General features: G+C 37.8%; 1 protein-coding gene across 1 annotated transcript; it reads right to left on the bottom strand.

Moving 5' to 3' along the window:
* Positions 1-1,737: 1,737 nt before the first annotated feature.
* Positions 1,738-12,096, bottom strand: LOC306754790 (uncharacterized protein). Its single transcript, XM_079238876.1, has 9 exons — positions 11,960-12,096; positions 10,449-10,545; positions 10,043-10,214; positions 8,220-8,365; positions 5,262-5,438; positions 4,753-4,869; positions 4,237-4,323; positions 2,635-2,782; positions 1,738-2,427 (listed from the first exon to the last, which is right to left on the bottom strand). The coding sequence occupies exons 1-9, from the start codon at positions 11,971-11,973 to the stop codon at positions 2,405-2,407; spliced, it is 981 nt and encodes a 326-aa protein (XP_079095002.1). The 5' UTR covers positions 11,974-12,096; the 3' UTR covers positions 1,738-2,404.
* Positions 12,097-13,312: the final 1,216 nt, after the last annotated feature.

Below are 13,312 nucleotides of genomic sequence, written 5' to 3'. Positions count from 1 at the left end.
TCATCGTTTCTTCTTATAATGGCATATTTTGCACAGATCAGTTTTGTGCTTCGTGTTTTTCTTTCCTGTCTGCAGAGCTTAACACTTGATTGTATTTTATCTCTGTTCAGCTGTGAAGTCAGAGTTAATATGTGGATTTCATTCTAGACAGAACAGAGAACATGACTTTTTTTGGTTTGTTTGTTTTATTTCAATGTCTGGTTTTAAAGATGTCCTTTAAGCCATAGCCAAATTTTTTAAAAAGACATATTTTATAGACCAATGTCTGTAGGCTGTGGGCTGTGTCACAGCCTGCATGTGAATGTTGAGGAATTGTTACAGTCTGCCACTGTTCAGCCTTTGTTGTAGGATTAAAGAGGACCTGCCTTACAGATCTACCGGGACACAGTGTCCAGATGTTAACATGTGCATTGTAAACCGGCTCGGCAGATCGTGTCAGGGTGAAAAGACGAAAGCCGGCCTGTTGGAGCCCTAAAAAGCAATCATTCCTCTCACTCTTGAGTATGTATATAAATGTAAAGCCAATGAGCTTTGTTTGTAACGTGGACATGTTTACTGGTTTCTAATGTATTATTAGTTCAAATAAATATATTTAGTACTTTTATACATGAATGAGTTTTTCAGCTTTTATTTTGGACGAGGAAAAGTTTGTTTTATTGGACGAGAATTATTAAAGCCCATGACAAATACATTCCACAACAAAGGGATTTGTCTAATTATTTTAGGAACTTCTCTGAGGTTTGTTTTCAGTGTTGGTGTGAGCGCTCCGCTAACACGAAACCAGCTTCATTAAGGAAAAAATAAAGTGACTTCTCTGCTATGAAGTTTGAATCCCTCAAAGTGCTTTCTCACTTTTGTAACACTCGAGTCTGTAACTCTTAACTTTTGTATCAGCAAGTTTAATAATTTGTCTAACATGCTATTTTTTTTTGTTCCTGTAACACTTCAATAAACAGATTGTTTAACCAGGAAATGTCTCCTCCTGGTGTCAGTCCTTCAGTAAATTATTCATTTTGGTTTACATCAGTGCAGGTGAAAATGAGTTGTGGTCTTGCGTAACCTGCCAGAAAAAGCCCCTGATGTCTGTTTAATAGAGACACGGAGCACTTAGTACAACTTGTGTACACCTTTCAGTGCAGCACGAGGCATGTTGCTGCTGAGCAAAAGAGCTTGTTAACCACAGGTTTCGGAGTTTCCTTGTCCGTTTCATAAGCAAAGTTTTTCTGCTGTAAAACTAGAGGCTGAGCCAAAACTGAGATTGTTTCCCGCTCCAGTCAGCTTGTCTGTTCATAATACCTGCTTTATCTATACATGATAAACAAGTAGGAGCAAGTGCTTCCTGTAAAGGTGGAAAGTTATCAGCGTTTTAGTTGGTATACGATGCATTTCTTTAAATGTACGACTAAATGATTGATGGGACGTTGTTAATCTCTTGTCCACCAATGACGTCTGTTGTATCGTATTGTGCAATATCCCTACTTTATAGGCTTTGTGTATAAACTCTTTATTTTTAAAAGTCCAGTCATCATGACTTGAATTGATTTAAAGTTGGATAAAACAAGGTGTTCCTACTTTCCTACAACTAGAAATGATCAGAGATGCCTGTCTAAGAAGGTGATCCCACAACATTGAAATAACCTCATTTTCACTTGATTTACTGACAAATAATACGGCAATTTGGTTGTGATATTTTATTAAGAACACTTAATAGAAAAAAACACACTTGAGTGCATTAAAGTGCTGCAGAAAGTAAAGTAGAACAATTCTGTCATTCAGCCAAAGTGGTAGACAAGACAATGCAAATCACAAGACACAAGATTCATAATTAGCCGAGGATATTGGTCACTTTAAAAATATAGTAAAAGCATTAGATTTATTACTTTACAGTGCAAGTCAAGAGTCAAAGTAGAAATTGTGATCCCTTAAGCATCCAGTCGGTACAGACATTCACTGGATTTAAATGAGAACTGAACAGACCAGTGTATTCTGCAGTGTTAAAGCAATTTAAGGAAAAACGTTCTGGCACAAAAACCCAACATAACGAGCCATACCTGCTAGCAGGACAGTTGAAATATAACAATGTGGTAGTACCAATGAATTGCAGGGACAACTCTGGTAACAGTAACACAAGTCTAAATTCACATATCCATGGTGGATCCAGAAAATGTAAGCGAGTGTTGACGTCAAGTAAAAAATTTAGACCCTAGTGCTGATTTACATCCTGTAAACAAACAGCTTGGTGAAGCCAAAACAATGCCTGTTAAATAAGCAGCCCAGAAGGTTACATTTCTATAAATAAAATGAGTTAATGCTGGATAGTTGTAGTAAATTTTGGCACCATGGTTGTGCTTCTGTTGAGTCCTTGAGGTGCAGCTGTGTCCGCCGTCTACAACCACCTGATGAGTTATCGCCTACTGGATGCAAACACTGTGACATAAAATATAAAAAGCCGGGTTAAAGGTGTTTACTGATGAGCCCTAGCCTAAATAAAACATTTAGACAGGAAAAGTTCAGGACAAAGCTTGCATAAAACTCAAAGTAGCATAAGAGGAATGTTGTTTTAGTTCCCTTTATCCTAATTCTGTGGAGCAACTCTGAGACGACTGAGAACGAAACAGAGGTGGGGAAACTCACTTCTCTCTCTCAGGCCTTGTCCAAAGCTGTGCACCAGTCTGATGAGGCCCCAGAATAAAACCGCTTTGATCAGCAGTGAAATCAAAGCTCCGGTGATAGCGGCAGCCTCCAGGGTGTAGGTGTTGTCATGAGACCATTTTTCCACCACCTGCAATTCAAATGAAGCTGTGTTTTCCAAGTCTGAATGGACAATTAGTCTACATAAGCTGGCATCAGCACGAACGTGTGGCTCTCAAATCTTGTTGTATAAGGAGGTATTTCCCAATTTTCAACTGGCACTGTATACACACACACACACACACACATACATACATACATACACACAAAAAAACAGCTGCCTGTAAAATAAGATGAAATTCACTGAAGTAACAATAAATAAAAATTTTATGAAAATCATTACATTATTTTCCAATTCTGGTTCAATAGAAATATTTTTTTAAAAAAGCAAACAAATAAGATGATTTATCACATAGTACATCAATCATAAACTAATATTTTGTTGAACAATCCTTTAATGTTTCCGCTCCAGTCAGGTGTTTTCTGTTCCTCTCAGTCAGACTTCTGCACCTGTTGACAGGTATTTTGTCCCACTGTTCAACAGAAAAGTGCTCTAATTTGTCCAGGACCAATTTGATTGTTTTTCTTTATTCAACTTAATTAAATGAAAAAAACAGTGTCATATATATATATATATATATATGTATGTATATATATATATATATATATATATATATATATATATATATATATATATATATATATATATACCCCTCCTTTATTTGGATGTTAACAACTTAATTTAAAGCTGAGAGTCTGCACTTTAAGTCCATATTGATTAAGAAACTTGTATCTTGAATATGTTTTGGTAAACAGCTAAAAATAAGACTTGTGTCAGTCTCCAAATATATATAAACATATATATATATATATATATATATATATATATATATATATATATATATATATATGGCTTTATAAATATTAGGGCCGTTACAATATGCTTTCATCCCAATCAATTAAGATTTTGTGTTTGCCTATTCAATTTAAATTACGATTCTCATGATTCTTTGATAGTGCTGATTTTTGTAGACTAAAAAAAACCCCAAAAACCAACCAAAACCAAGAAGAAAAAAAAAAGACCATGATTCTGCTGCTATATTGCCCAAGAAGACAAATGAAAGGTTAAAATAGAAACAATAACAATAACAAAAAATTTATTCTGGATTTTTTTTTTTTTTTAAACATTCTTTTTTTTTTCTACGAAAAAAATCTATTTTAAAAATCGTGATGCAAAAAATCCCAATATTCGATTTTTGACTGCCCACCTCTAATAAACACGCATACTAGTGCAAACTATTTGCTAAATATTTGCCAGATACTACCGCACCCAAACATTCTAAGAACTTGAGAAGCTCTTGCTCTTTTCATAAAACCATGTAGGCAGTGTCTGAAAGCTTTCCAACCTCAACAGGAACAAACTGAGGTGTTGCTGCTTTGAGGAAATCATTAAAGTCCTGAAGCAAGGCCTCGAGACAAATTCAGAGAAGTCAATCAACTTTGTAAAGCTGCACTGGATTTAAACAAGAACAGAAGTTAGCTTACCATGTACATCAGGTACACAAAGAAGGCAACTTGAGGAAGGTTCTGTCCCATGAAGACCCAAACTAAGGCCTTGGCTTCTTTTAAAACCTGAAAAAATAAGTAAAAAGTGATTACAACAACAGAAAGGTTCTGAATTCACTAAATGTGCCACCAAACTACTTATCAGCCACAACATTAAAACTAGCAACCATTCTACAACTAACTTCATGCCAGTTAAACAATTGTGAAGTCAATCTGAAAGTTGATGCTCCTGCTGGGTCAGGAGGTGGCGGCACAATGGTGGCGCTGGTCTGCACAGGTGCTCTGATGGATGGCATGTAATAAAGTGAAACAACCAGATGAAGACTGGAGCCAAAGTTTCACAACAGATTGTTAAATGTAATGGGAAGATCAATAACCTTCACCACCCATCAGTGGTTTTAAGGTTATATCTGTTAAGTGTCCAATATTTTACTCATTTATTCTGTTTCTTTTCTTTCAATGTGACCAGACAATATCAGGATGAGCAGTGCTTACTGCGATCGCGCCTACAGCAGCGGTCAGACAGGCCCAGACCACTCCGACACCCAGGATTATTCTGTTGGCAGCAGACATGGCCGAATCCGTCGTCGTGATCAGGATGCACAAACACAGCTGAAAAAAAGTTATAGCATTCAACGCATGACTCAAACCAATTTTTCTTCTGCATGGCAACATGAAGGAGTGTGCTTTAGGAAAGATGAAGAACCCCGCAGATGCTTCAATATATCTGAAATGAACACGGCAACACACCCAACATGACATCTGACAGGACCAGAAAAGCATGATCTCTGAGTGTCGTGTCTTTTAGCCATCTCCGTGCAGCACCTCACGTGGAGCACGTCTACACATCCTATCTTGATATCTTGACGCTGATATGAATGCGGTTTTACCACAAACATCTAGTTCAGTCACGAGCATTCATCCACAGTGTCAAAGTTCCCTTTTCTGTCTTCAAGGAACAAAAGCTAACAAAGTCATTAGTGGCGTCTGCACTGTGAACGCACCTGAGCCTGCAGGTCAAAGGTCACCATGGAGAAGCAGAGGTTGAGGAGGAAGTACTGCTCCTGTAGGCTTTCCAATGCCCCGCCCACTCGAAATGCCATCATGTTGGGTCTTTGGATAAGAAGCATGGTGCAAAACACGTGCACTATGCCCAGACACATGATGCACACAAAGCGAACCTGCAACACAAACACATTATGGTTGTTATGACTATCACGGTTGTCCTATTACTTAGTGTGTAGGAATTTAACTCAGAGGCTGCAGAGCCGCTTGCAGCTCATGTCAACATTCACAGTGAAACCGCAAACATGTTGCCAAGGTTCACTTCTTCACGTGTGTTTCACAGAGGTGTTTGGTGCAAAAGTACAGCGTGATCCAATCAAATCACAACTTAGTCTAAATAATTCTTACAATGAGTTCTGATGGCAACAAGTCCTAATATAGACAAGTTACTTCATATATTAAGCATAAGCGGCAAAACGTAAATAAATCACTGCAGTCACTAGATTTTTTTTCTGTGGGAAAATAAAATCTAAAACCAGATCAATAAAACCATCTTTAAATGCTAATAAAATAATGATAAATAATAATAATAAAATAATAATAAAACATGTATGCACTTTATGAGGATAGTTACACACAACTTCTTTCATTCATGTTAACGTGACCTTTTTTCAATTATTTAGTTTTAAATTTATTGATTGATTTATTTTTTGCTTATTTATACATTTATCTCTTTTTTTGCATGTAAAATAAATGTTGTTAAATTAAAGCAGAAATATCAAGTCACCTCATATTATTTACTTTCAGTACTGCAGTAATAGTATTTTCATTTAGTTCTGTTTATTGCATTATCTTCATTGAGCCATTTATGGTTTCTTTTTGTATTTATTTATACCTGATTATTGCAGTTTGAGTCTTTCACAGATTCACAGCATAGAAATGGACGGACTGGTCAAAGTCACTTTCTCCCAATTTACTGTGAGAAAGCTTCAACAACTTAAAGCCGGATCATAAACATTAAATTTATCAGTTTTGGCCCAAGATAATTAGATTAAGTGTAAGTTTGAATGTTTATTCCAGACAGACAAATCCCTGCTGGTTTCTACATGGAGCTGATACGTCAACGCAACACTGACATCAAGTGGTGGAACAATGACCTCTTTTAACTGGAAGAAAGCTTTTTCATATTTAATGATTCCAGTTTGAGGTCATAATGTTGTTACAGTTTTAATTGCGTTTTCTATCTAAAAATAAAACTGTATACGCTGACTGTTTTGAGAAAAGCTCTGAGCTGATCTCATTGTGTGTGTGCTCTCAGCAATTAGGCTTTCCGAGCAGAAGCATGTGATTTTTAATTCTGGTTTCACCTCTCGTTCAGCCAGCAGTTAGCCCACACGGAGGCGGTCAGGTTGTTTACCGCCGCAGAGGAAAACTGCAGACACTTTTTGAGGCTGATGAAAATGTGGCTTTGTCAGAAAGTGAAATAAATACATTTTTAGTTGAAGTTCATTCAAAAAACTGTCAGAAAAGAACAGAAAGTGCAGATGGACTGATAATACAGCTGCACATATAATGACTGATGCATGATGATTATCAACAACTGTCCCGGTGGCAGACGTGTGTTTTTGCCAGCGTTTATCCGTCTCTTTGTTTATCTACCTGTCTGTCTGTTAGCAACTTTATGCAAAAACCTACTAGACATGGTTTTTTTCTGAGAATGGGTCTCTGGATCACCATCTGGATCCAGGAAGTTTTTTGAAGGATTCCTTATCATTGTGAAATAGGACCATTTGTTTCTTTTGTTTATGTTTATATACATATAACCCCAAAACTAAAGCTGGGGTAGGTAATGTTGGGGAGCTAGCAAGATGTGAAAGTGGCACCCAGTCTTGGTTCCTCCCCCTCTGGTTTTGCCCTCTGTGTGATCCAAGGCTTTTTTCTTTCCTCCGCCAAGGAGGTTATGTTTTACCGGCGTTTGTCTGTTTGTGTTCAAAATAACTCAAAAGGTTATGTCCAGATTTTAATTAAATGTTCAGGAGTTTTTGGAAATGTGAAAAAAGAAAGAACTGATTTAATTTTGGTGGTGATCCAGATCACCGTCTGGATCCAGGAATTTTTTAAAGGCCTTGGTGGAGATTTGCACTGTCTGATTGGTTTTCTAGTTCGCAGCTTTTTCCATCAATGATTTTCTCTTTCTCGTCTGTTTAGCAGGAGGAGGCAAATAAACCGAGCCGGGTCTGGAAATCTTTCTGGCATTTTCTCAGCCATGTTTGCCTTCAGAGTTTCTTCTTCACTACTTTGTATTTTCATCCTAACACGCTATATATCTGCAGGGTGTGGCGATCAGGTATGCTCTGTGGGAGGAGGAGGAGAGCCGGGAGAAGAAGCTTACGAAATATTATGAATGAACAACTTCAAATCGGCCCGAACATTTTGATCGGTCAGAGTTTTTATAGATTTTACAGTTAACTGAGGCGTCTAACTATATTTCTTATTGTTCATGATTATAAAATGTATAGACTACTATCAGGACAAGGAACCACTTCACCCAGATTAAAAAATGTCTCTGAGCAAGTTTACCTACCCCAGTTTTAATGATCATTAATTGGCCAGAAAACATCCCTAACAGGTTGACATGCGACAAACACCACAACATAGCCCGGACACTGTGGATTCATTATCAATGAATCTGGGAGTCTAATTGTGTTTACATGTAAAAAGAACATAAATAAAATGGTGGCACAGTGGTTAGCACTGTGGCCTCACAGCAAGAAGGTTGCTGGTTCAATCCCTGGCTGGGGCAAGGTTTGGGCAGTGGCCTTTCTGCGTGCAGTTTGCATGTTCTCCCCGTGTATGCGTGGGTTCTCTCCAGGTACTCCGGCTTCCTCCCACCATCTCTAAAGACATGCATGTTAGGTTATTTGAAAGGTCTGTGTCAAGGTCGGTAGCCAACCCACCAGGAGCTCCTGCTTGCTCTTTGACCCCTGTACAGAGAAGTTGACCACAGATCGGATCATGACAACCAGCACGCTGAGCACAAATGCCACCAGCTCCTGTCTGTTCTCCTGCAGAACACCCCGGCTGATGTAATAGATGCAGAACACTGGAAAACAAGATTGTGCAAAGATTATATTGGTCTGTTCAATCAGGCATTTCTGTCTGAATTGTAACAGCTACAGTATGTCTGCAAGGCTTTAGGATACTGCGTTAATATATCCTCATGATTGGCTGTTTGTTAAATCAACATAGAGTTATAGATCGACCTGGCAAACAATCACCACCCACGTCCCAGTATAAATGCACTATAAAGTAATTGAGTTAAATATTAAAGTAAACACAATTCTTCAATGCTGTGGACTGTCTGAACGCACATTCAAGACCTTTTGCTGCTTCAGTCCTTTTCCATCGATTTATCCCACATGTAAGTATAGACAAGTTTGTTGCTCAGATGTTAACTTCAGGCTGCTTCAAATCTGTTTAATGCTTATAAAATCAGGATTTTAGCAGAATAAAGCAAAAGTCTGGAACTACTATAAGTGATTTTGAGTTGACATGTAGTTTATATAGGCTGCTTTTAAGTCACAATGTTTCATCATTTAACAGGAAAACCCAGGAGGTTTTCTGAATCAGAGCAGCTTTGTTAGGAATTTGGTTGTGATGCAGTTTTGCTCTGCTGTTTTGACAAAAAGACGCTAAAGTATGACATATGGAACATGTGCATCTGTGCATCTATGTACGCCTTCCATATTGTTGTAAGAGCTTCAGTTTCATTCAGTTTCTGGTGGATTATGAGTTCATATGCAGGTAAAAAGTCAGGTTTTGGTTGGATTAACATAATGTTGTTTGTTTGTTTTAGCATCATGTTTACATGCCTGAGTGACGAAGACAGTAATACCAACTTTAAATGCAAACTTATACTCCAGTTTTGCATCTTTGCACTGGAACAAGAGGACGATGCATCCTTCGTCCATCCTTCCTGTCAGTAAGACAAGTGCGACTGCTCACTGGGGTCTGTTAGCAGACTTATTAGCACAGTAAAATGTATAAAGCTATTTGTTAAGGAATTCAAATTACAAGGTAATATTATCTTCTTTTTTATGTTTGAATGTGCCCATTTTTTCCTCCACTTTATCTGATAAAAGCTTATTAGAGCATGTTTTACAAAACCAGAATATTCTTCATGTTTAATAGATTATTTTTGTCAGATCCTTAATTTCTTTTTCACAAAAAAATAATGCTAAAATAAACTGAATGATCATCCTGTTAAGTAGTGTTTTCATATTTGCCAGGAGCTGCAACTCTCCCTTCCTCTATTTCCAGACGTTTCAGCAGCAGGACAGGATCGGAGAGCCTGTAAAATGTGTTCTTTGATGAACTGGAGTTGTTTAAATAACATGGGAGGAATTACAGCACAGCCGTAACTCAGGAGGAAGAGTTGTTGTCCAACTGGAAGTTCGGGCATAACACTGATGTGTCTGTCAGGGTATGAGTGTGTGTGTGAATGGCTGAATGTGTCATGTAGAGTAAAGCACTTTGAACTGTAAACGTGTCTGGAAAAGGGTTATAAGTACAAGTCCATTTGCAATATATAAAATGAAGAAGTAATGCTGTCGCTTGAATTATTTTAAGGAAAAAAAAACACCATGGCATCATTTCATCAAAGAATGTACAAAAAGGTGCCAGTTTCCTCAAACACTCATCTCTTGCACATTTATCGTCACACATCTGTCCATCACATGATGGACTGCTGGTGTGATCATCACTCTGTGATCATACTCACGTATTCCAATCAGCTGGATTAGAGATACAGTCAAGCTGTCCTCCTCAGACACGCTGTCCTTGTGTTGCTTGTAGATGCTGTACACAGTGAGGCCGAGCAGCGCCAGCAGAGATGCGATGGTGAAACAGAAATAGAGCTTCACCCGGCATGACAGCTCCGACCAGGGCTTTATCTGCAAGAGGGTGGAGATAACCAAAAATGTCTAACAGCCTTAGATAATATCTAATGTTCATTTTAACAGCAGTATGTGTTAGCCTTAGTCAGCTAAAGAAAAGTTCACAAGCACAAGAAGTGTGGAAACATAACCCCACTGGGGCTGAAGGACTTGCATTTTAATCCATAAGTTATTCTTTTACAAATGTTTTCTTGTTGGGTTTTGTTTGTGTGTTTTTCTAAGTTATCTTACCGGTCCACATGGTGTGGGGATCAGATCCTGGTGTCTCGGCCTCAGGTTTGGAGACAGACATTCTGGGCTCTGCTGTGGCTGGTTGCCCAACAAAGGACTGAAAAGATAAACATTGTTATGAATAATTCAAATTCCTGGAAAAGAGTGTTTATTTTGCTAACAAGTTAGGTCCTGTGTAGCCGTGTTAATGCTTCAGTAAACCTCAGGTTTTTTTTAAATGTTGCTTTATTTCAGTTGAATAGTTGTAGATTGTAGTTGTAGTTTAACACTAACATGTTAAAAACTAATCCACAGAGACTTTGTATATAGTGAATAAATAATTTATTGCATATATAAGGCATCTTTCTAGAGAAAGTCACTGCATAGCATGAGATACACACAGCACACTGCCTTCCTAGTGTTGATATATTGCTTCAAAGCTGGAGTAGTTCCTATAAAATTTTGCCACACTTACAAGGAAAATGCATATGTGGGATGAGCTGCGGAGCTGATTATGTGAGTTGAACCCATGAAAATCATCTCTGCTGATGCCCAACAGGTCATTTTGATGATTTTTTTCATAGGAGCAATCTGTACACTCAGCTCTGCTGCTTATCCCATAAATTAATTTTCCTTACACACACACACACAGCAACATTGGAAAAGAAAATAAACTGTTTTTCCAATGTCATACAAGTGGCTGCTTGAATTGAAAAACAACAAAACAAAAAAAAAAAAAACAAAAACAAAAAACAAAAAAAAACCCAAAACATTGCTATAAAAAAAAAAAAAAAATCCACAAGACACAGATTTTCTTACTTTTTGTGCTTTTTTTGTTGGCATAATTTCTTTATTAGACAGTAGTGCAAAATGTGATATTGTGACATCTCTGTAATTGTTACCTTCCATGAACGTTTACAAACCTTAAAGACAATCCCTTTTCAGCTTCTCCCAGCATATAAACCAGGTACATTTGCTAAGAGTCAGATCTGGCTCTACTTTACAGTAACATTAACAAAGCAACACACCCTGGACTTCCTCGTGTTTTCAACATGAGCAGGATTAGGAAATCACTCTGAAGATGAGTCAGACTACAAGCTGGGCTTAAAATTCAATAATGCATGTTGGCTTTTTGCCGTTTCGTATATTTGATCATTATTAACCAGATATTTAACTAATTTCCATCCTCTTGACCTGCATCAATCCACCTCCAGCTCTGCAGAGTGAAGCCTGTCAGGTGCAATCCTCCCAAAGCTGCTAATCCTTGCTCTGATGGGAGAGACAGCAAAAAACGAAACAAAAACTGTCCCCAAACTCATATTTAATCTGTAACATGTTCAAATGGGGCCATTCTCACTGTTTACATCCCTTTTCACTTGTCGTTTGTAAACATCTGAGACTAATTATAACGCGCTAATAAGCGGAACTTCATCCCACAGATCTCTGAACAGTTTGACTTTTTTTTTCCACAACGCAAAATTATCCGTTTCATGAGAGGAGAAAAGGATAAAATAACAAACTGGGTCGCTGACCTTATCTCATCCATGTTCTTATGGACAAGATTGTTAACCGAGCCCGGAGTTTACATGATCCCAACCCGGTCGGTGCCCGCCTCGAAGCGACAGAAGTTCACTTTTACATTTTCACCACATTCCCAAGAAAAGCCCTCCGACTTCTTCTTCTGCGGCTTCACTTCTTCTTCTAACCTGCTGCTGCCTCCTAGTGGATGTCATGTAGTCCTACAATTTACCAATGAAGGAAAAAAAATCTGATTGCCTTTGGTTATCAGGCCCCTCTCTTATGGAATAAGCTCCCAGATAGTGTTAGGGAAGCAGACACCCTCCCCACCTTTAAGATCAGGCTGAAAACTTATCTTTTTTTTTCTTTTTTTTTTATAAGTCCTATAGCTAGGGATGGTTAGCATCTCTTAGTTATGCTGCTATAAGTTTAGACTGCTGAGGGACATTTCCTGATACACTGAACTTCTTTCTCTCTCTCTTTATCTCTCTCTCCCTCTCTCTCTCTCTTGAATTGAATTGAATTGAATTTGAATAAAATGTTAAGCATTTTATATATAAAGTTAGTAGTCTCTTTTTTCCTGTGTTTTATCACATGCTTTTTTTTAAAAGACATTATTCTTTGTCCTTTGTGTGCCCGTTAGCCCTTCCACCAAACCACGTCAGTTCAGTGGATTTTAATTTTTTTTGTTTGTTTTTTTGTTTTGTTTTGGTTGTTTTTCTATTTGGGTGGCAGAAAACTTGAGAAATGTTTAGTACCCCAAAGCACATTAATTTAAAGTTAAGATAATTTACTGACTGACAAGTGCCGGAAATTCAAGTTTAAAATGATTTAACTTTGTTAGATCTATAGACAGTAAAGTCAAAATTGTTCCTATTTTATATCATCACAAAATTTCTAAGTACAAAAACTCTAGAAATAAATTCCGAAGACATCGTAAGGCAGAACTAATTTTAACACTGGTCTATTGTGTTCAAGCCACATCAGAAAAGATAAGACCTTAACTCCTCTCTGCCTGGCAGAGTCAAATAAGAGTAAAACCTTCAGCTGACTTCTTTGTGTGTGTGTGTGTGTGTGTGTGTGTGTGTGTGTGTGTGTGTGTGTGTGTGTGTGTGTGTGTGTGTGTGTGTGTGTGTGTGTGTGTGTGTGTGTGTGTGTGTTTGTTTGCCTGATTAGGTCCATGTAAATTTTGCCATTGGCAGGCTGATACTAATGTATGAGAAATTACCCATGGTGCTTTACAGCCCTGCAACAAATGTTGTCTTCTGCATGTTTCTGGAGTTAACTCTTCACTGATGTAATGAGCCTTTTGGCAGTGACTTCCAAACGGGATATAATTTTCCTCTTTAAAGAGACTGAGCTACATC

The sequence above is a fragment of the Telmatherina bonti genome (genome assembly GCF_933228915.1).
Source record: "Telmatherina bonti genome assembly, chromosome: 4".
Lineage (NCBI taxonomy): Eukaryota > Metazoa > Chordata > Actinopteri > Atheriniformes > Telmatherinidae > Telmatherina > Telmatherina bonti.
Note: the sequence above shows the minus strand (reverse complement) of the source record. Positions and strands in the feature narration are given on the sequence as shown.

What these genes read in the sequence shown, in the direction of transcription:
- LOC306754790 (XM_079238876.1), bottom strand. An exon ending in TCCCCACACCATGTGGACCG is followed by an intron (nt 10,215 to 10,448) that starts GTAAGATAACTT and finishes ACCCTCTTGCAG; the next exon opens with ATAAAGCCCTGGTCGGAGCT. An exon ending in TTGTGTACCTGATGTACATG is followed by an intron (nt 2,783 to 4,236) that starts GTAAGCTAACTT and finishes TTTGAATTGCAG; the next exon opens with GTGGTGGAAAAATGGTCTCA.